Source organism: Silurus aristotelis, assembly GCF_946808225.1.
Source record: "Silurus aristotelis genome assembly, chromosome: 14".
In the NCBI taxonomy this organism is placed as follows: Eukaryota; Metazoa; Chordata; class Actinopteri; order Siluriformes; family Siluridae; genus Silurus; species Silurus aristotelis.
In genome coordinates this window covers 23094067-23116271 of record NC_139587.1, presented here as the reverse complement: position 1 = coordinate 23116271, position 22205 = coordinate 23094067, and the positions used below count along the sequence as shown (strand labels likewise).

The 22205-nt window shown below is 39.4% G+C and overlaps 1 protein-coding gene across 4 annotated transcripts; it reads left to right on the top strand.

Annotated features, from left to right (window-relative positions):
* The first annotated feature begins 3729 nt into the window (after positions 1–3729).
* Positions 3730–22202, top strand: wnk1a (WNK lysine deficient protein kinase 1a). Of its 4 annotated transcripts, none has more exons than XM_083560812.1 (25): positions 3730–4481; positions 6180–7300; positions 9362–9534; positions 9677–9897; positions 11417–11574; positions 12476–12564; positions 12659–12878; positions 13008–13284; positions 13366–13541; positions 13657–13731; positions 13869–13988; positions 15261–15353; positions 15549–15622; positions 15874–16018; positions 16479–16595; positions 17164–17277; positions 17366–17420; positions 17503–17643; positions 17731–18428; positions 18525–18620; positions 18712–19130; positions 19220–19419; positions 19522–19614; positions 19794–19963; positions 20093–22202. In XM_083560812.1, the coding sequence occupies exons 2-25, from the start codon at positions 6560–6562 to the stop codon at positions 20390–20392; spliced, it is 4965 nt and encodes a 1654-aa protein (XP_083416938.1). In that variant the 5' UTR covers positions 3730–4481; positions 6180–6559; the 3' UTR covers positions 20393–22202. The 4 variants fall into 4 exon arrangements, with proteins under 4 accessions (XP_083416938.1, XP_083416939.1, XP_083416941.1 ...); XM_083560813.1 differs by having other exon boundaries at positions 13651–13731; XM_083560815.1 differs by lacking the exon at positions 15261–15353 and having other exon boundaries at positions 3731–4481.
* Positions 22203–22205: the final 3 nt, after the last annotated feature.

Sequence of the window (22205 nt, the reverse complement as noted above, 5' to 3'; positions counted from 1 at the left end):
AAGGGGAACCCATTCTCATTTGGGTGATATTAAGAGTGTGAATCTTAAAACAATACAAAACACCAGGGATTGAGAACTAACATGAGCATGTAAGCATTGTGAGTAATGTCCTTTCTACAGTCATACAGTCAGTTGACATTATGGAACCAGGAGCTACTGAGAAACTCATAAAATAGCTCATCAGATGAGATCATCATAGATCCAACACCAGCATCTCCATGCCAGAGCCTTTAAACACTCAAAGAGGTCCAATGTCCAAACTCTACATAAACTTGAATCCAAAATGCAAATCTGCTTGTACGTCTCAATATGGTTCAGAACGTTTGCTGGCTTGGCATCCACTTCTTTAAAGGTCTATAATCTTCATGAGGTGGGACAAATCTGTCGGCACTGTTTTTTGTCTGCACTTGGTTGCACACGTGCACTTTATATGGCGAGGAACTTACTTTAGTTTTTGCTCTATGTTCTGTTATGTAGCTTTATGTTGTTAAATGTAGCACCAGGGTTCTGAGGAAGTTGACTCGTTTCACTGTGTACTGCGTCAGCTATATATGGAAGAAATTACAATAAAAAGCTTCTTGACTTGACTTGATCTGATTACTGGTGGTTAATATACAGTAGTGGTTTTCTAGTAATGAACGGGGTTGAGAAATTCTTACAAATTTGGTCTGTAATTGTAAGTTTGCAAACCGCACCTAGATGGTTGGTATACCTGAAAATATGCAAATGTATAAAATGATGACTCAGAAGTGTATTTACACTAGCAAGTGACAAAACAAAATCAGCCAACTATTCATTTCCAGTAGCTCTGCACCACAGAACTGCGATTTCATACACAAAATTTAGCCCACAGCTGAAAAGGGAATGCAGATAAAACATAATAACATTAATCCCAACATTTAATGTGAAAAAGCAGAATGGCAGATAGGATGCAGAGGCAGAGAGAGAGAGAGAGAGAGAGAGAGAGAGAGAGAGAGAGAGAGAGAGAGAGAGAGAGAGAGAGAGAGAGAAGGATAGAAAGAGTATGAAAAAATATAAACAGTAAGAAAAAAAATCATCAGAGTGAGGAAAGGTGAAGGGAGTTTTAAAAGATTATAAGAAAACTGATGCACTCAACCACTTTGTTAAATGTGGATTAAATGGTGTTTATATAAAGCTTCTAATTTAAAAAGCAGGAATGAGACTGGAAAATATAGAATACACACAAACACATTCACAAACACACACATACACACACACACACACACAGATACAGTATATGTGTGTGTGTATATATATATATATATATATATATATATATATATATATATATATATATATATATATATATATATATATATATATATATATATATATAAGAGCTGTCAAAATAAACGCGTTAATAATGCATTAATGCAAATTCATTTTAATAGTACAATTTTTATTAACACGGTTAATGCAGTGTGCATTTCTGTTTGACCATTTTTTAAAAAACTGTAAATAAATAAATATTAAAAAAGGCAAACCTTCATTGCAACACACAGCTGTTCATTATATCCTTTCTTCACTCTACCAAAGATTATTTTTAATCACTAAACATTTGTTTTACTAATGCGCCAAGTTTTGAATCGATCACCAGAATTCGCCATGATGCACACATTCGGCAATTAAGACCGTTTGTGTGTAAACATAGAAAAAGTTATGTGTCCTGGTGATTTAACTAATTTAAAACATTTACAAGAATATTTTGACTTTATGCTTTATGTTAAGTTTGGTTTTACTGATAAAATTGACAAATATGCATGCTTTATGCAAATGTATGTTTATTATGACCATGTTGATTCGAGTATAAAAAACTTAAGAATTATTAATTTAGGGTACATTTAGAACAGATAAAAAATTAAGGTGCGATTAATCACGAGTTAACCCATGACAATCATGCAATTAATCGCAAAGAAAACTATCTGTCAATATATTGTATATATTCACTCTATATCTTATTAAAACTTATAGACAATGCACTATACACAAAACAACAAAACAGAGTAAAGCATGCAAAGTGAAATTATATTATATTTGTGAGAAAGCTCAGCTCACACACACAGCTAGTAACACATTTGTGGAGGTCTATGTTCCTTTATATAGTTAATAGGATAGTTATTTAGTTACTACTGGGATTGCATCAGGGATCGGCTCTAAACCCTTTCATGTTTGCAGTGGTGATGAACAGGTTGACTGACTGGGACAGACAGGAATCTCAATGGACTATGATGTTTGCGGATGATATCGTAGGTATCAGATATTGTAGGTAGAGAGCAGGTTGAGAAGAGCCTGGAGAGGTGGATGTACGTGCTGGAGAGAAGGGGAATGAAAGTCAGTAGGAGTAGCTGGAGGTAGCAGAGCTGAGGATGCTGAGATTTTCATTTGAAGTGATGAGGATTGACAGGATTAGAAACGAGTTTATTAGAGGAACCGCGCATGTAGTGCAAAGTGAGAGAGAGCCGATTGAGATGGTTTGGACATGTGCAGAGGCGGGACATGTGGCATATCGGTAGAAGAATGCTGAGGATAAAACCGCCAGGAAAAAGGAAAGGAGGAAGGCCAAGGAGGAGGTTTAAGGATGTGGTAAGGAAAGACAGGCTGTTGGTTTGAAAGAGGCAGATGTAGAGGAGAGAGTAGTATAAAGACGATGATGTGATGTGGCGACCCCTATTGGCAGCAGCCAAAAGAAGAAGAAGAATATAGTCATTATAGTTCAAAGAAAGTTAACAGCAAAACCAGTCAGTTATTCATTATGCTGTCATTTTTTCCTTTTTGTTAAAAGCCCCTGTAACTGGGAGAGGTGTTAGCTCAGTGGATATTATGTTAGACTTTGTAATCTTAAATCATCAGTTCAAATCCCAGCACCACTAAGCTACCACTACTGGGCCCCTGAGCAAGGCCCTTAACTCTCACCTGCTCAGGTGTGTATGTATAATTGTAAGTTGCTTTGGATAAGGGCCACATGAAGTAGTATGAAACCTAGTACTGTAAAGATGGATGCAGAATTATTAGCACCCTTTGTGGGAATATCTGCTTAATTTCATCAAAAAATTAACATAATTTTTGGGAAAGTGTTAGCTAAGTGGTTACGATGTTCGACTTCTGAAGAAAAGATTGTAAGTTTAAATACCAGAACTACCAAACTGCCACTGCTGGGCCATTGAGCAAGGACCTTAACACTTAACTGCTCAGTTGTATTAAAAAATGACAAAATGTAAGTCACTCTGGATGAGGGGAAATGGCATAAATGTAAATGTAACTGTGGTAGTAGTGCCCACTTGTGACCAACACAGCAGGCAACTTTTAACTTCTTTCAGGAATAACAAAGAAGCACCTTCTAGCAAATTAACAAAAGAATCTCTAACCACATCACAAATATATTATTATAAGCACATTTTATGTGTCTTACTGTGGAGATTTTTTACCTTAAAAACAGAAAATAAAACATTTTCCAGGACTGCAATCAGGTGCACCTTCTCTAGGGAAATAGGTGTAGATAGTGACCACCATTTCCCTTATTTATTTTAAGGCTGAGAACTATAAAAAATGATTGCTAACATTTAGTTTTTTCGGTTCTATGGTTATGTGGCAGTTGCATATAATAAACTCGTGATTTCTGTTTCTTTGTTGTGGAGGCTAATTGTTTTAGTAGATTTCCAGAATGTGGTCATGTTATGTGGTGCTCTGTGCGGGAGGGGGCGCTCGTGTCCACATTGCGTTTCGAGGTTATTTTGGGCTGTCTCGAGGGAAGAGAGGGGAGAATGCGGATTGTTTTTTAACCGGCTGTGTTTTATGGTGTCGCACTGAGATGGAAAAGCTATAAAACGCACGCCCATAAATCCAAATCAAGTCGGTGGAGTGGAAATCGTTTGATTTACGGACTCGCTGTAATAAGTAGCAAAAGGCGCTTTTGTCTTGCGACAGCAGCAAAAGAAAAACGGCTCGTGTACACTTGAATAGCCCGGAAACGGACTCTCTGTCTGGTGTCTGCGGTTTATGAAGATCGCGAGACTCGTTTGCATGAGTGTTTTGTTTTTAGTTGATCATTTGCTGGATAAAGGACGGAGATTAAACCGAAAAAGACGTGCAACAAAAGAATCCGCGTGCACGGCCGCAACTCTCGCGAGATGTCGCGTTGTTTCAGCTTGTGACATTCGAACTTTGTAAGTCCGCCGTTCGGTTATAGTCGGCTCCACCAGGCAGAGAGTGAAAAGCCGAACCTGGCGGTTTTGTTCCGTAGGGTGTCCTGTCACGCCGAATGAACTACACACGCGTGTAAAAGGAAAAAAAAAAGGAAAAAAAAGAAAAAGGACTATGACGCAGACTCCGAGTCGTCACATGCGTGTTCTCGAGGACGGCCGTTAACTTCGCCTGCTTGGGGGACTTTTCGGCAGTGTGTGCGCGCGCGGCGTTCGAGGAGAAACCGGAGATAACCGACAATGACTTTGCACATCATTTCGGTAAGTGTTTTTTATTTTTTTTGTCTTTCGGTGGGGAAATAATTAAACACGTTTGTTTTTTGACAGTATTTTCTTGTAACCCTGCGAATTATAAATCTAAAAATGACACCCTGTGCCCCAGGATGTCTCCGGTTAGCAGCTGTGGCTAACTGCGTTTGATTTGACTAACGTTAGTTAGCGAGAGCGAGCAGTTCGGGTGTTAGCGTTAGCCAGTCTGCGTTATGGGGAGAACAGAAGAAACCTGCAATATTCTTATGTTCTTTATATATATATATATCTCCTTCTAAGGCAATTATATAGTGAAAACATTTCCAGAAAAATAGTGATGGTCATTCATTAAACGGCAGCCGTTAGCTCGAGTGGTGCCCATTTAGCAAGTCTACCCAAACTCATCCGTCATTGTAAACTCAACTATTAATATTGGCCTGCGTGTTCAGGTAAATACTCATTATTTACGACCCCCTGGACTGACCTGACTTTTATTAGTGACTGCAATTAAGCGACCGATCGAGCTAGGTAAGTTTTTTTAGCCGCCACATCCGCTAAGTACAGGTCTGTGGGTTTGTGATTGCTAGTGTCACCTAACAGCTAATTAATGTGGCTGGTTCAAAAAGTGCCTGCGTTTACCTTTTTCCAGCCTTCATCTAATCTTGGGTTTATAATGACTTTGTAAAGTCGAGTTGTACAGCGTCAAAGTTACAATGAATGTAGCTCAACCAGTGTCAGCGTTATAAAATGAAAAAGCGTGGATACACTTTAAGTTGTGATCCAGGTCCTGGTTGTTTAGAAGAGAGAGAGAGAGAGAGAGAGAGAGATCTCATTCAAACCAGATTATTATAATTTTTTTAGATTGTCATTGGACAATAATTGAGCACTTCCTCTCCTACATGTACATTAACATCTCAATGTATCTCATTCCTTAACTACTGATATCTTTCTGATGTTTTGTACTCGATGTTTGTTTGCATCTAAAGCGTATTTGTTTAATAAAGTGTTTAGACCAATCGGTTTTCCCAGACACATCTGTGACTCAGTTTAAGTGATTTCTGTATAACTCAGAGATAGGTGTGTCTTCAGGAAATGCACATTGTTGTCACACCAAAATTCAATGGCTACTTTGTCTTTACCTTAATTTTTTCTTATTTATTGATGATACTTTTAATTCAACTTATTTGTTTCGCCATAAACGATTGTTGAAAAGTTTCTGGTACAAGACACACTTGATCAGTAGTAAGTTACTTGAAACATACATGCATCCATTCATACATACATACATACATACATACATACATACATACATACATACATACATAGGTGATATCTGTTGTTGAAATACAACTTTTTTTAATCTCTGCCAATAAATTGTTTTGTTTTGGTTTTGGGTAAAAGACTGACAAGAGCAATCACTTACTGTCGTAACTTTTGCACTGCAGAAAAAATGCAAAACTTTTTTTTTTCTCTTCCTGCCAACAGGATACTACATAATCTTTATTGTTATATGGTGTACTCTGTTCTGGTGCAGTAACACACATTCTATAAATAATACAAACCGGATGGATTCAGATTGGGACTAAAATCTCAGAGATACAACAGGGATAATCACATTAATGAGTTTGAGAAAAGGTTCTATATAAATGACACACATTAGTATTGTTTTATTTTCTCTCAAGACTATAAATTCTATTTTCTGTGTTACAGTGAAACCGAATTGGATGATATTTGCAACCTTGTGCAACCCGGTGACTCAAAATTGCACATCAAGTATTACAGCTTTTAAAATCACACCTTATGTTGGACGAACATTGCCTACATTTCCCCATACGATGGATGCCCAAAGTTTAAAAGCCCTTGTTCATTGTTATCAGTTTGTGTTAGACTGTGAACTGGTCTCTCCCTTCTTTATTCATAGTACCCTTCCAGTGCTTTACTCAATCTCTTTAGTTTGTAAGAGCATTGACTTTATTTAAGTGATCATCCAAACCAGTTGAAAAGAGGCATTTAAGTATTTCTCAATTTATTGTATATAAGTGTATGAGAGTTATCTAGACTTTGAGTCTCCTCACTGTGTGAGCATAGATATGTCTGAAAGTTTTCGAGAGAAAATGGTAAAGTTCCTGTCCCCTGCTTCAAAAAACTCCAATGGCTCCAACTCGGACACGCAGTTGGGTGAGCGGATTGGTCCCGAAGTACGCCGCCGGCATCACACCATGGAGAGGGACTCGAAAGCTGAGCACCGATTTGTCCGGCGCAGTGTTATTTGTGACTCAAACGCAACAGCTTTGGAGCTTCCTAGCAAGATTGTTTTCCTAAATGTGCCGCAGGATTTTTCAGCTGCCTCCAATGATCTTAATGCTGATTCGAAACCCGCAGTAGAGAGTGAGATCCATTCTGTGACTGATGGGCTCGCTGTTGAAAAGGTGGAGGGAACGAAAGATAGTGTTCAAGAGGAGATCGTTGCAGAGCAAAGGCCTGTGGTTTTAGCCAGTCCGGTTGTGGAGACAAAGGAAGAACCATGTCTGGAGCCAGACAGCAAGACGTTAGAGCAGGAGTTAGGCAGTAGTGTAGGCACAAAACAGAAAAATGATAAGGAGGAGGATGAAGAAGCTAAAGTGAAGGGTCGTGTGGATTCAGGGCAGCAGCGTGGGACTGAGAAGCAGGACCAATTGGACATCGAGGAAGTGGAGACGAAGGCTGTTGGAACTTCCCCTGATGGACGATTTTTGAAGTTTGACATTGAGATTGGACGTGGCTCGTTCAAAACTGTGTATAGAGGATTGGATACGGAGACAACTGTGGAGGTGGCATGGTGTGAACTGCAGGTAAGTTATTTCTTTGTGTCATTCAAACTCTGACTCTGCTAGTTTAGCTTTGGGATTTGTGTATAAAATGTGTGCTATTGCTTTCTAGTTGTATTGATCTGGTTGGTGGTGCAAAATATTGGACGTGGATTTTTAAATATTAATCTGCAAATATGTTTTCATCCAGTAATTTCTAGGGTGTTTAAAAGATTCCTGTATATTCCAAGGAAAAAAAACTCAAACATCTTATGTAGCTTAGAACACTACCAGGCAAGGTTGTAGCTCTTGATTTTACTTTTATGATGGCATCTAAAATCATTGTGAACTGCGTTAACAATTATTTTCTGCAGTTATACTCTACATGGAGAACAATAATCACAAAACTATATAATGCTGATTCTGCAAGCATGATGGTTCTGATAAATGCTCCAGTGACACTGCAGACCACAGGGCAACATCCTGCTGCTGGAAACATCAGCTTGTGACCCACTTCTTGCTATTTGTCTTTATTGACATCCTGTTTCCTCCTTTCGTTTCAGAAGGGTTAAGAGAGGAAATGTAATAGACACTTGTGAGAAGTTTTGCTCTGTAAATGCAACACACTAGTCATGTTGAGAAAGTGGGTCAGAGTCTCTTCTGGTCTACATGAACAGCAGCTCTATGGCTTGTTGAGGCTTGCCTTTCCCCTCTCTGCTCCTCCTCCTTATTGCTGTTGCTGCTGGGTAATGACAGGCCATTGCATGTGGTCACATGACCTACAGCTCTGCTGCAAACAGCCTTCAGGTTGAGCCAGTTTGGAAAATGTGCTGAAACAAAAGCTGCAGTATCTTTTACACTCTCACTCTTTTAAATGTTCTCTCACACTCGCTTTCTCTACGGCTCTTATTTCTTTCACCCTCTTTTTTTTTTTTTTCCCCCTCCCACTCTTCCTGTCATGTAGTTTTTTTTCTTTTTTTGTATGTCATTTTCTGTACTGTTTCCTTTGATTTGTAGCAAAGGTGCATTAAAAACGAATAGACTTTAGCAGTATCAAAAGGCAAAGTACATGCAATGCTCGTGCAAAACACTGGCATCCATCCATCCTGTAGCTCATGTAGCACATGACACTTTGGAATAATATTTAGGTCTGAGCAGAGGAAAAATTTATAAACGGTTTCACTTCTGTTGTCTTCGGGAGAAGTGCTTTTTGTGCTTCCAAAGCAGTTTGGCTTTTAAAAAGCTACTGAAAAGAAGTGCTGAAACATTCCTCATGTTTTGTTCGTGCAAGTCTGTTTAAGTTTGTCATATGTGGTCAGCAGCAAACTTTTTTTTTTTTTTTTGCAACAGTAGCTTTGTCTTTCAGTGTGTTGTGTTGCACGGTTTTGATATCAAGGTTGCTTTATCTGATTTCAAGGCAGATATGTAATGTAAAAACACTAAGAATTGTAAGTACATGCCACACCTATAGCTTGTCCATATTAATCCTACCAAACTTTGAATGTAAAACATTATGAACTTAATAGTTTTAGGATTTCAATAAAATTGAACATGAATGCATATGTACAAACGCATGTACAACAAAAGATCTAGTGGCTTCAAGGCTTCAATCTGAGGAGCTTTTAATACATTACTGAGTGGGATGATTCTGCACACACATTTTTCCATTGCTGCCTCTGCAGACAGCAAATGTATAGGTTGTGAAGTTGAGCCATTTCTCCACCTACATTCCCCCGCATTGCAATGTGATCCTTTTTTGCTAGGTTCAATTGTTTGAAGTCATTGTAAAGTTGGTGTTAATGTTCTCCTTGTAAAATAGGACGTGGGGCTGGGGAGTTATACTATTAGCTTTGGGGGAAGTGCTTTTGGAGGACCTCCAAAGCTGGATGGTTTTCATTCCAGGAACTGTGGGTAACCTCATGGTGAAAATTAGGTCATATTAGGGGAGCTTGAAGTTGGTGGGAATTTAGCACTATTTTAAGTTTATACTCTATAGATATTGTATATGTTCAAGACCATATACAGTAATTTGTTTAACATTGCCAAAAATTCAGTTTAGAGGATAATTACACAACCTTTTAATGTCACATTTAAAACAACTTTCAGGACCGAAAGTTGTCCAAATCCGAGCGGCAGCGGTTCAAGGAGGAAGCTGGCATGCTGAAGGGCCTGCAGCACCCCAACATTGTGCGCTTCTATGATTCCTGGGAGGCTCCCTGCAAAGGGCGGAAATGCATAGTGCTTGTGACAGAGCTCATGACATCTGGCACCCTAAAGACGTAAGCACTCTAATCAAAAATGTCTATGCCCATAATAGAGTAGCACTGATTTGGCAGGAAATATGTTCTATTGAAAATCTTTATATTGTCATAAATAAATTGTAGATATTATATTGTATTATATTTTATATTTGATCTGCAGGTATTTGAAGCGGTTTAAGGAGATGAAGATCAAAGTTCTGCGTAGCTGGTGTCGGCAAATCCTAAAGGGGCTTCACTTCCTTCATACCAGGTCTCCTCCAATCATCCACCGTGATCTCAAGTGTGATAACATCTTTATCACCGGGCCCACTGGATCAGTCAAGATTGGTGACCTGGGCCTTGCCACTCTCAAGAGGGCTTCTTTTGCCAAGAGTGTCATAGGTATGACCCCATAAATCACCATACATTGATTCTCTGTCCTTTTTGTGTCAACTCGCTATTTGGGTTTGCTGGCAGGAAGAAGAAACTCTGTCCTCTTTTAAAGTTTCTTTCTTTTCTTTGGCTTCTAAAAGTGTGATTATAACATTGTGGAGCGAAGGCAGACCACAGTGTTTCTGTGAGCCCCCAAACCACAGCAAACCAGGGCCCCTGCTTCTTGCTCGCGCTGTCTCTCCACTCGGGATTCCCCTCCCTCCTCTAGGTCCAAAATTGTTTTGTTGATCATATTATCCTCAGTGTTTTAAGAGGCCCTTATTTCAGGTTCCTCCAGAGAGTAAGTCATTTCTTAACTCTCTTTTTGTCAGTGATGTGCGTAGTTGTATTGTGGCTTGTCTGCAGGCAAACCTGATCATGGGAAAGGGATAGCACAAAAGCTAGAGGTGAGCCCTGGGCTTTCAGGTACCGTTCTGAATGATCTTTGTCCTGTGGTTTGGATATTGGTGGTCTGTTTCTTCAATGAAATACGTGATGTTGATTTTAATAACTGTCATTCTTTTCTCTCAAGGTTAGATCTTCTGTTTTGATATTTTTTTCTTACAGTGTCTTAAAATCCAAGCCTTAATCAATCTGCTCGTTTCCTCTCAGTTATAGACTTAGAGTCCATCTATCATTTTAGGAAACTTTAGACTCTAACCTCAGATCTCCCTTATTCTACTTTAAGGATTATTTAGTGTACTGCGGTAAATGCAGAAAATGGGCCTGGTAAGTCAACCAGTACAAAGTGACACATTACAAATCTAAATCAATTCCAAATATGATAAGTTTTTCTGTGTGAGGTCTTTGATTTATGGGCAGCTTTTTTTTTACTGCATAAACTAGTGTGCAGAACCTCACTAGTTATTGACTAGCTATGGAAAATATTATGCTTAGCAGTTTTAAATTGCTCTTTTTTTACAGGTATCCAAAAGGTAAGTACCTTTTTAAGGGGATTTGCAGCAGGCTAACCAAATGTACTGGAGTTCTTTCCATAGCTTGGATTTTAGCTTTTTCTTAAATTATCGGCCCTGGGCTACTGACCATTGACTCAACATTAAACATTTTCTAGTAATATGTTTGGTGAACGCTTGACTTTACAAACTCGGCTTTTGTAAATATTATTGAATGCCTAACACTTTTAATTAATGGTCAATCACCACATTCAGCAGACTGAACTTGAATTCTTTGGTCAGCCCAGGCCTTTTGTTAGGTTCTGTACTCTAGTTTTATTTTTTCAGTCCTGCCCTAAAGGCCTTACACTGAGAAACTTGGGCTTTTTATCATGACGGCCTAACTGAGAACAGTTTATCCCCCCCCTCCTCCTCTTTTTCGCTTTCTATCCCTTTTTCGCTCTCCCTTCTCTCTCTCTTTTCTCACAGGTTTCTGGAGAGGTCATCTTCAGCAGCCTCACCTTCCTCTCTCCTCTTCACAGAGAGGGTGTTGTAGGGAAATGAGAGAGAGTTCTGAACCGTTCTTTTGATTTAAGGTACCCCTGAGTTCATGGCGCCTGAGATGTATGAGGAGAAGTATGACGAGTCAGTGGATGTCTATGCCTTTGGGATGTGTATGCTGGAGATGGCTACTTCTGAGTACCCGTACTCCGAGTGCCAGAATGCGGCACAGATCTATCGCAGAGTGACCAGCGTAAGTGCCCAACCTTTTGCTAGAGGAGAGGGCCATGTGTGCTCGTCCTCCTCCCCTCTCCTTCGCTCCATTCTTTTATATCCTCCCCTTTTTGGCCTTTTATGAGGCATTTTCATCAATATTTTTTCAACTTTTTGAGTGGTAAGTTGTGTTTTTAAGAATTTCAGTCCAGTTAAATGCAACATTATGTACAGAAACCCAAAGTGAAACCAATATGCACATTTTCCACAGAGCTGTTTTAAATCATGTCATGAGGGTACTAGGTAGGGTAACTTTTTTTGTTTGCTTTTGTTTCATTGGCTCTTGAAAGAAATGTAATATCAGAGTAAATAGTTTAAATAAAATGTGATGTAGGTCAAATGCATTTCTAAATCTTTAAATCGCTAAAGTTTTCTCCAAAATTACAGAAGTGATTCATTTGACCAATCAATGGTCTGCACCTTATTTATTTATTAAATTATTTTCTTTGGGCTATGTATAAATATATCCTTGCCAAGCTCACATGGTATTTGGACAAAAAGCTTAGCATCACTAATTGCATAGTAAGTATCTTGCATGGCAGCGATTTTGACAATAGTCAGGTGTATGTACTGTCAATTACAGTATTAAGTAGTACCATTTTGTTTTTTTACCTACCTGGGGTAGTGGTTGCTCAGTGGTTATGGTACTGGGTTACTGATCGTAAGGTTGGGGATTCAAGCCCCAGTATTGCCAAGCTGCTTCCCTTAGGCCCTTGACCCTTTATGCTCCAGGGGTGCTGTATCATGGCTGACCCTGCGTTTTGACCCCAGCTTTCGAACAAGCCGCGATTCGGAAGAAAGAATTTCACTGTGATTTAATGTGTATGTGACAAATACTGAAAAATAGTATGATTTGGATCTATTGTGTTCTACTTTTATAGGGAGTGAAGCCTGGCAGTTTTGATAAAGTAGCCATTCCTGAAGTCAAAGAAATCATCGAAGGATGTATTCGTCAAAACAAAGACGAGAGGTCTGTTGGACAAAATTGTACAAACACAATAAATATAATTCTTCTGAAGTTATATCGTTTTCAATTTTTTCACTTTTTTTTTCACTTTTTCCAGATATTCCATAAAGGACCTGTTGAACCACGCCTTTTTTCAGGAAGAGACTGGAGTTCGTGTCGAGCTTGCTGAAGAGGATGATGGGGAGATGGTGGCTATCAAACTATGGCTGCGCATTGAGGATGTTAAGAAGCTCAAAGGGAAATACAAGGATAATGAGGCCATTGAGTTTTCTTTTGACCTCCTCAAAGATGTCCCTGAGATTGTGGCACAGGAGATGGTAGCAAAGCATTTACTACTATTTCAACGTTTCATTCAAACATATCTATATCAGTGGCTTGTCTTTGTTTTATTTAAACTCCTTATTTGACTTGCTTTGTTTTTTACTCTTTCTATTCCTTTTTTTCAGGTTGACTTGGGCTATGTGTGTGAGGGTGATCATAAGACCATAGCCAAGGCCATAAAGGATCGTGTGGCTCTGATCTGCAGAAAAAGAGAACAGCGGAAACTGGTGCGGGAAGAACAAGAGAAGAGAAAACGGGAAGAAGAAAGGGTGCAGCAGCCTCCCAGCGAGCCCCCCATTGTGAAACCCCCCATGTCAAATCTGACACCAGTTCCCATAGAGACAGAGGAGGCAGAGGGGGAGCAGCACCACCTGCAACAGCAGCCTGGAGTGCCTGCTTCTTGTAAGCAACATAGTCAAAGTTAAGTCATTACCTGTAATGACTAGGCCTATTATAACTATTATTTATTTGTATACCCTGCAGCTGTAAGTGGTATGGAAGGCCAGTACTTGGTGACTACATCAGAGTCTCATTCTGGTCAGCCAGTGCTGCCTTCTTATAGCTCTATGCAGCCCGAGCAGCAGCCTCAGTCCTCTGCAGTGCAGCACAACTCTCATTCCCAGCTTCCTCAGCAGCATGCTGTCCACCCACATAGCCTGGTGAGACACATTTAGGATTATTTCTGCTCCATTTGACTCCATTGTAATTAATCGATTATATGAAAAAGTTGGTTTCTGCTTTAATGTCTGGTGTTTGTTCTTTTGCCAGCCACAGGTTCCTTCTTCACAAGGAAGTAGTTCCCAGCCTCTGATTCCTGTGTCCCATCCTGAATATAGTGCTCCACCACAGGTACTCCTCATGTCTGCTGGCACTTATTACTGATTCTTAGTATTGTTTCTGTTTTCTTTCAGTTGCTCAGATTTTAGATCAACTACTCAAAATCTGAATACCAACCATCTGTCTGACTTTTTTTGTGTGTCTGGCAGACCACTCTGCCAGCTTCTGTTCAGCCTAGCCTCACCCAACAGAATAACCAACCCTCGCTGGACACTGCACTTCAAAGCTCAACTCAGCCACCACCACCGCACAGCTCTCAGGTGGTCCAGGTACACAATGGGTGTTTTTTTTTTTGTTGTTTTTTTTTTTTTTTACATTCAAAATCTTGGGATTGTAGATTTTTCCTACCTTTATCGAAGACACCTCGAAAAAGACGCAGCAATGACCGTAAAACCACCTATCTTCGTTATGGTGCACAAGCAAAACATTTTGTCATTACAGAAGTGCACTAGTCACCATTGTTTAAACAACATCACAATGACTATCCATTATCTATTATGTCTGAAAACAGTACCATTAAAGCAGACATTTTCTGTATACATATACAAAGGTCATAGTAATGAATGTTACTGCTAGTCCTTCCTGCACAGACCATTAGTTCCTCTTGGTCACAGCTGCCCATGTTAAGTAAGTAAAGTAAAAAAAAAAAAAAATTCCAAATGAAAATGTTGTTTATTCACTAGTGGCTTATGAAAAGACACATTTCCAGTTTTCTTGTGCTGTGGGTTTTGGTGGTTCATCTTTCTTTTTAAATGGAGGTGTTTTTTCTATTTTCACCTAAATTCAATTAGTTGTTTACTTCCGCTTACATGAGTGTTCATTAAAATGCTTGAAGGTTAAATGATTACTCATGGTTCCCATTTCACTATCTTTCTCATTGTTCCTCTTTTCACTTTTATGCTATAATTCATACATTTACAAATATCTGTCACTGCTTTTGTGCAATAATTGTTACCTTTACTTCATATTTGACAAATAAACATTGTTTATGGTACAGTAGTACCTTGACCTACGAGTTTAATTCGTTCCGTGGACTAGCTCGTATATCAATTTCCTCGCACATAGAGGATAGAGGCGATAAGCGGAGGAGGAGGGGAAAACTAGTTTTTTTACTATCACTATTGTACACTAAGTATCCCTAAACTTTTTTTTTTTTTTACTTTTTCTTCTTTGCTTATCTTAATTTTTGTCACAATCTTCGCTTTCTGGCTTCGCTTCTCCATCTAGCAGCGCCATTTCGAGCTCGTACCTCAATTTCTTGCTCGCATAACACAATGCAAAAAATCGACCGAGTGACTTCTCGTACCTCGGAAAACTCGTACATTAATGCACTCGTAGGTCAAGGTACCACTGTATTTGCATTAACAAAAACTGGCAATAAAGTTACAGCACTCACACATGACGACTGTCTTTTAAATGGGTGTTCATATCCTCATTCTTCTGAACTGACTAAACATGCTTCAAATTCTTCTATCATTAACTTCTTCATTCTTCTCCTGTTTTGCATTTCCACCCCCTCTTTCTTGCATGCTGGCTGCCAGGTATGGCCAGATCAACTCAGCCCTCCTGTTTTCTCTCCACCTACAAATGCTGAACATCTGTATTTCTTATATCAGGCCTCTCAGTTACACCGGGTGCGTAGTAGAAGGGTGTGTGTTCAACAAAAGAAGGCTGACGTCTTCCCTTCAAGTGTTCTTTTGTTAGAGGACTGTACAGAAAAGTGTAAATGCTAAGCATGTCTTAAAAGTATCTGGTAATTTGGGATAAAATGGTGAATGAGGGTTTTGCTTGGGTGGAAAAAAATCTCAATGTTGCTCTTTTTATTTTAGGTTTCTGTAAGTATTTCTCAGTCTCCAGATCAGACTCAAACACAGTCCATGCTGATTCCACTATCTGCAGAGAGGTAATTTTCATTTATTTATTTATTTATTTTGTGTGTGTGTGTGTGTGTGTTGGGGGGGGGGGTTAAAAAAAAAAAAAAAAAACCTTTCTTTTTTGTTAAACCAATCTGAAAGTTAGTCATGCCTAAATGGCCCCTGGAATGTTTTATGCATTATTTGCATTTATTATTCATTGAGTATTATTTGTTTGTGTGAAGTAATCAGCTCCATCTGAATAACATAACTGACGTATTGCTGTTGTTCTTTATCTTAGTGGCCTGTCGGATGCAGCTTCAGGGTTGAGTGATGGAAATGAGGGCAAGCACAAGGCTAGCTCCACAAAACGCTACCAGCGCCGCTCAGTGCGCAGCCGCTCACGTCACGACAAGTCTGCCAAGCCTAAGCTTGTTGTGCTTAATGTAAGAGGCATCAAGTTTCTCTGAATATTGGTTATAGTGTCAAAGAAAAATGGCACTGTAATAAATACTGACTATATTAGTTAATAATAGTTATAGCTATATTAGATATATGTTAGATTATATGACTTATTTAGATTAAGACTGCATTTTTTGGATTATCTAAATGTTTTGATTATTTGGATTAACTGCTTGTATTACCAACATAAGTATTAAATTACTTGTCTATTGCATGGTTTGTTTTTTTCTTTAAACCAGGTATTGTAATCCTAATTACATGCAGTTCTTTACTATATAATATACTACATTTTATAGTTAAGCTAGTGAACAGTATTCACACTAGATTAAACAGTTGCACAGACAAATTGGGGGGGGGGGGGGGGGTATTTACTAATGAAAACTTTCCCAGATTCATGGTTATCCATCCATAGTTGGTTCTCCATATTTGTGATTTGTGTTTCAGATTTCCAGTATTGGTGACAGAGTGGCTGAATGCCAACTGGAAACCCACAACAGAAAAATGGTGACATTTAAGTTTGATCTGGATGGAGACAACCCTGAAGAAATTGCACAGATCATGGTAGCCTTTTTTTTTTCTATTGTGTTCTTCACTGTAAACATATAGAGTTAGATCTTTCCTTTTTTGTTTTTCTTAATATCTCATCACATAAACACTACAAACTAGGTAGCTAAATAACAACTGTTCTCTGAAGCTCTATTTTCTGTCCAGAAATTTTACTATAGATTATTACCTGATCCTGTTCCACACAGGCTAAAATAGTCAAAATGTCAGCTTCTTAACCTTTACCAGCAACATTTACTCTCATAGTTGCTATGGTTTCTCTGCCCGTGCCACGCTACTGAGTTATCTAAAAAAAAAAAAGTTATCAATACAGGGGGGAAAAAAAGTACAATTATTAAAGGAATTGAATGTCGGAACAATCAATCACTGTACTAGTGTCAATGAGTTTCCCCATACTGGTGGAAAAAAGCTTGTTCAACTTCACTCTCCTTTGTAAAGTCCCATGTCCTGTCACTTTGAGTCACTTTCTTTATCTGCTGTTGTGAGGTATTTGCTAAATCTTACTGTAAAATTAATGACTGCATAACAATAAGTTTTGGTTAATGAAGGATTTTGCTGTGTTCAGGTCGAGAGTGACTTCATTTTGGAGAGTGAGCGTGAGTCCTTTATAGATCAGGTACAAGAGGTTATCGACATGGCAGATGAGAAAAGAGAAGCTGCTAAAGGCGGTCATTCTCAGGTATTGAATAAAAAAAAAAAAACATTAATATCCAGTGTAAAAAAGAAATAAATACAAGCAACTTTAATAACATTTGTTTTTATTATAGGTGATAAGTGATGCAATCCAACAATCACCTGAGATATCAAATCCTAATCTGCCAAGTAAGCACTATTTAACAGATGTTTTAAGGTTATGTTGTTATTATATGCTATTAAGTGTCTCAAGTGTAATTTTGTTGAGCAGGTTTGCCACCCAGTGTGGCTGCACAGGTGGTGCACTCAGCAGGGCGGCGTTTTATTGTCAGCCCTGTACCAGAAGCGCGACTTCGAGAGTCATTTTTTGGCCCTTCCTCTGCCAGCACATCTTTTGGAGATGACCCGGCAGGTGAGTCATTTCTTCTAATGTAGGAACAAGGATCTTGCTTTGGTAAATGATGTGCATTTAATTGAGCTACGTATTTCCTTATTTTAGTGTCTGAATCTTCCATGGGGCTCGGGCAAACCAGCCAGCCCTCAGTATTACCTCCCCAACCAGTATACCAGACTCCAGTTACAGCTGCACAGAACATTTCTCCCACATTGCCTGTTGGTTCCACTTCCCCAACTACTTCTGCTCAGATACCCCGAACTGGCAGGACATCCCCTTCCCCAGCCCCATTAGATCAGCCCATCACTCAACGCCGTACCTCACTTCCCACTCCAACTATCCCCTGCCAGCTGCCTGAGAACAGCCTCACTGTTCCAGCCTCTGTTGGAGAACAGCTTCTTGCTCCTGTCCAAACTTCCACCCCAACACCTCTGCCTGCAGTTGCCCCCAGCCAGTCTGGGGAGAATGAGGGAGAGACACAGGGAAAGTCACCAGGCATTGAGGACATCCAAGCTCTGGACAAGAAGCTTCGTTCTCTATTTCATGACCAAGGTTCATCCTCAGGTTCCTCAGCCCAGACTGATGCATCAGGAGATGTCACCTCCACCTCCTCACCCCCCAACACCATCAGTTCTCCACCTCCTGGCTTGGCCTCCTCTGCAGGCCATGTGGCACCAGCTAGCTTGTCTCTGAGCTCCAGTGGGAACTTTGTACCTGGCCTGTTTTCTTCTCAAAGCCAAGGAGGTCCTGCTACTGTACAAGTGCAAACTAGTCAAGTTGAGCCTACTGTAACAGCACTGCAAGTAGGCACAGTTGTACTTTACAGTGTTTTGCTGGTGTAGTGTTAGGAGCAATCTTTGTTTAACTGGTTTTTATTTACTTTTTCCCCTATAATTTAGACTCCTGAAAGTGGACCCCAAGATGGCCTGATCGTGGAAAACAAACAGCCAGTGACGTCACCAACTGGTGAAGGTTTTAGACTTGGGCGATTTCAGGTACAGAGAAACATCAACTGAACTGATTTGGTTAACTGAACATTCTAGGTCATAATTGAACAAGTATTTTTTTTAAATCATCTGTGATTAGGTTTCAGTGACCACCGATCAAGTTGTGGATGGTGCCTCTTGCCCGAATACCATTCCAGTATCATCAACTTCTTCGTCTTCATCCTCAACATCCTCAGCAGTCTCAACCCCTGAAAACACCATTCATAAGTATCAAACCCTGCCCAGCTCTGAGCAAGAATTTTCAGAATCCAGTCCTCCTACAAGTTCTGGACCTCCTACTGCTGCTACCACTACAATTGGGCGCTTTCAGGTGACCCCCGGTGCTGATGTCAAAGTTACTACAGCTGAAAATAAAGATCAAGGCTCAAAAGAAGAGGATGATGTTGGTATGTACAGTCTACCAACAGTCCAGCCTAACTCTCAATGCTTTGGAAGCAGTGATGACTCTGAGCCAGAGGATGAAGCCTTTAAAAAAGAGATTAAAGAGCTCAGGGAGAGGTGAGAATTGTTTAAATAAATAAATAAATCAATGCACTTGATTGTCTTGATTTATTCAAACCTTGATTTCATTGACCATAATTTCATAGGCATGTAATTGAGATCCAGGCCTTGCAGTCCAAGCAGAAAAAGGAGGTTGAGGAGCTTTTTGCACGAATGGGCAAAGCATGTCCTTCCATAGTGTCCTCCTCCCCTGTAGCTGTGTCAGGAGGTCGGCGTAGGCTCACCAAAAGCAAGAGCAACAAATCTGGCCGTAGTGGCAGTATCCACAGCAGTCCGCATCAGCAAGGTTTATTGAAATTTTTCACAAAGGCACACTATCCAGCCACAATGGCAAATTCCTGTTTTTTTTTAAACTTTTTTTGTTGTGTTTTCCCTTTGCTTGTAACAGATAAACGTAACAAACAGGCTGCAATTAGTCAGTTGACTACAGAAAAGCCTCCGGATCCTCTGAATACACTTGTTAATGATGTTCAGTCAGAAGGTAAAGATTTTGCGTTTTCTTTTTATTTGAGGTGTTGTTGAACCAATAATTTGTATACATTTATTAGTCCAAACTAAATAATCCTGCCTTCTTTATTTTAATTAAATAACTTATTAATCAGAAGTCTTTTATTTTGTAATTGTTAAATATTTTTTATTTGTTTTCTGTTTTTTCCATAGGCACAACCATAACAAATAAAGGAGAAAATGGGTCAAGTCAAGCTGCTAACCTTCCAAGAAAAGGCACATTTACCGATGACCTTCATCAGCTGGTGGATGACTTTGCTCGGGATGCCATGAGCCATGCACAGGTCAAGAAAAATGGCAAACTAAATTCACAAAGCCTTGATGTAAGCAGCCCTAACCACATTTTTTTTTTTTATAATGATATAATTTTTTTAATTGGGAATTAGCATTATGGTATCAGGAATTGGTCAATTTAATGTACGTTTATTTATATGTATTTTGTGCCTTCCTAGACAATTCCTCGTAAATTCTCTGCACCAGGGCAGTTGTGCTCTGTGGGTGGTTTATGTGCTCCCTGCGACAACTCTTCTGCTGGAAGGAAGGGTTCATTGTGCATGATGACCCAGCAGCACAACTACCCCTGTATCCCATATGTCCCCCCACAGTGGGTAGGGCCAGCAGGAAATGGAGGAGGCTTGTTACAGCCTACAACCACAAATGCTCTCCAGTCCAGTTTCCAGCTGCCCACAGTAGCTCAAAAAGCGGGAACTAATGGTGCAGGAACCAACATGCGGACCACTCAAGCAAGCTGAGATACAAAGGGACATCATAACGCACACTGATTTAGCCCAGTTGTTGACTGTGAAATGTTCTCAATCACCTATAAGCGCATTGCAGTCCTAAACTAGACTAAATCTCAGTCTAGCAAACCAGTTTTGCAGGACGTATGGCAGTGTAGTACATCAAAGGGATATACTCAGAAAATTCTGAAGCTCGTCTCCATTTTAATCTGTGGGAATTTGCAAGTGGGTAAGTGAGTAAATAGCAGAAAGTCTCATTGTGTGACTTGGTTAGTATGTGAACGGTATGTGCAGTTATTGCAACTTTGGGTCTCACAGGTGGATGTGTACAGATTTGGTATGACAGTGCTAGACTAAGACAAAACTAAAGCTATGGCCTTCATTTCTAAGTGTTAGTCTCTATGAATGGGGACGCATGCGTATGGGGATGTCATGCTTTATAATGTAATAAAGTTCCTAGTATGCAGCTAAATGGTTAACATTTTCCTAAGCAGCCTGCAGTTTAGCTTAAACGGCTCTTATCTACGCTGTATAGTAAAAACAGCATGACTAGTTTGGACTATAAATGCTGCCCGTACCCAATTTCTGTACCTAAGCAAGACAGCAATAAATAAGATGACTAAAGTAAGTTGGTGAGAAGTTGGAGCAAGGAAAAGCTTTGGTTTGGTGAGGCAGAGTTTTAGGTTTATATTATACATCCTTATTACATAGTAATCGATAGGGGACCTGTTTCTTTACATTTTGAAATGTGTTTAAAAACAAAAACCCAGATGTTAAAATTTGACCTAAGGACAGAGATGTGCAATATATGAAGTTTAAATGAAGCAGGGTGACTAAGCACTTGACAAACCTTACAACCTTTTTCTTTGTAAGTATTTGCATTGTGACTTTTGTATTTGTGACTGCATTTGACTATACAACTTGTAGGCCAGTAGTTTCTCAAAAACCCCTGCTGTAACTGTGTGGATGTATCGAGTGGGTTGTAGGCGTTTTGCAGTGGCTTCAGCCTGTAGCTTTCTGCAGACTCCGGGGCTGTTTGCGTATAGGGTGCCTTCTTAAATGATATTTGTTGTGCCAGCTTTGACACACACACAGTTATCCTCTCTATATGCATTTTCTTTAAATACATTTGTCACAGTTCATGCTGGTTAGTACTATCCTGCTCAAATTTGGTAGAATGTTCTCTTTGTTGAAAATCAGTTACGATATATAGGAATGTTGCTGTGAAGTAAATTAACAAAATATCCAAAATGTACACTTTCTGCAGATTTACAGTATTGCACAATTTGACTTTATACTCTCAGTACCACTTACTAAGCCACAAAAACACAGTGCCATTCCCACACAGAAGTGATTTTTCTCTCACCTCTGAATTGATTCGCTCGACTTCTCTAGAGAAGGAAAAATGTTACTGCAATGCAGAATATGCACCATTTTTAAAAGGTTAACCAGGCTCGGGAGGCTAATGTTACTTTTGATACTTGAGTGCATTAATTTTTCTACCTTTTCTTTAATCTGATTTTTCATAACCACTTGATCACAACAGTTTTTCAAATACCACTAGTGTCACAACACACACAAATCCAGCTATACTCGCATTGCTCTCAAAGCTGCATGTTTCCGAACCAGAATTTCAAATGTTTATTGAATCAGCATTAAATGTTTAGGTTAGAAAAAGGTAATACTGCTTATGCATTGATTCTCAGTTGTCAGTTTTGTCCCGGTTTTTTAGGTGACTATATTGATGGTTGTGTTAATCCTTTTTTTTTTTTCTTGTGTATATACCAGAATTATTACCAGATGAATTAAAAAATTTTAAAAAGAT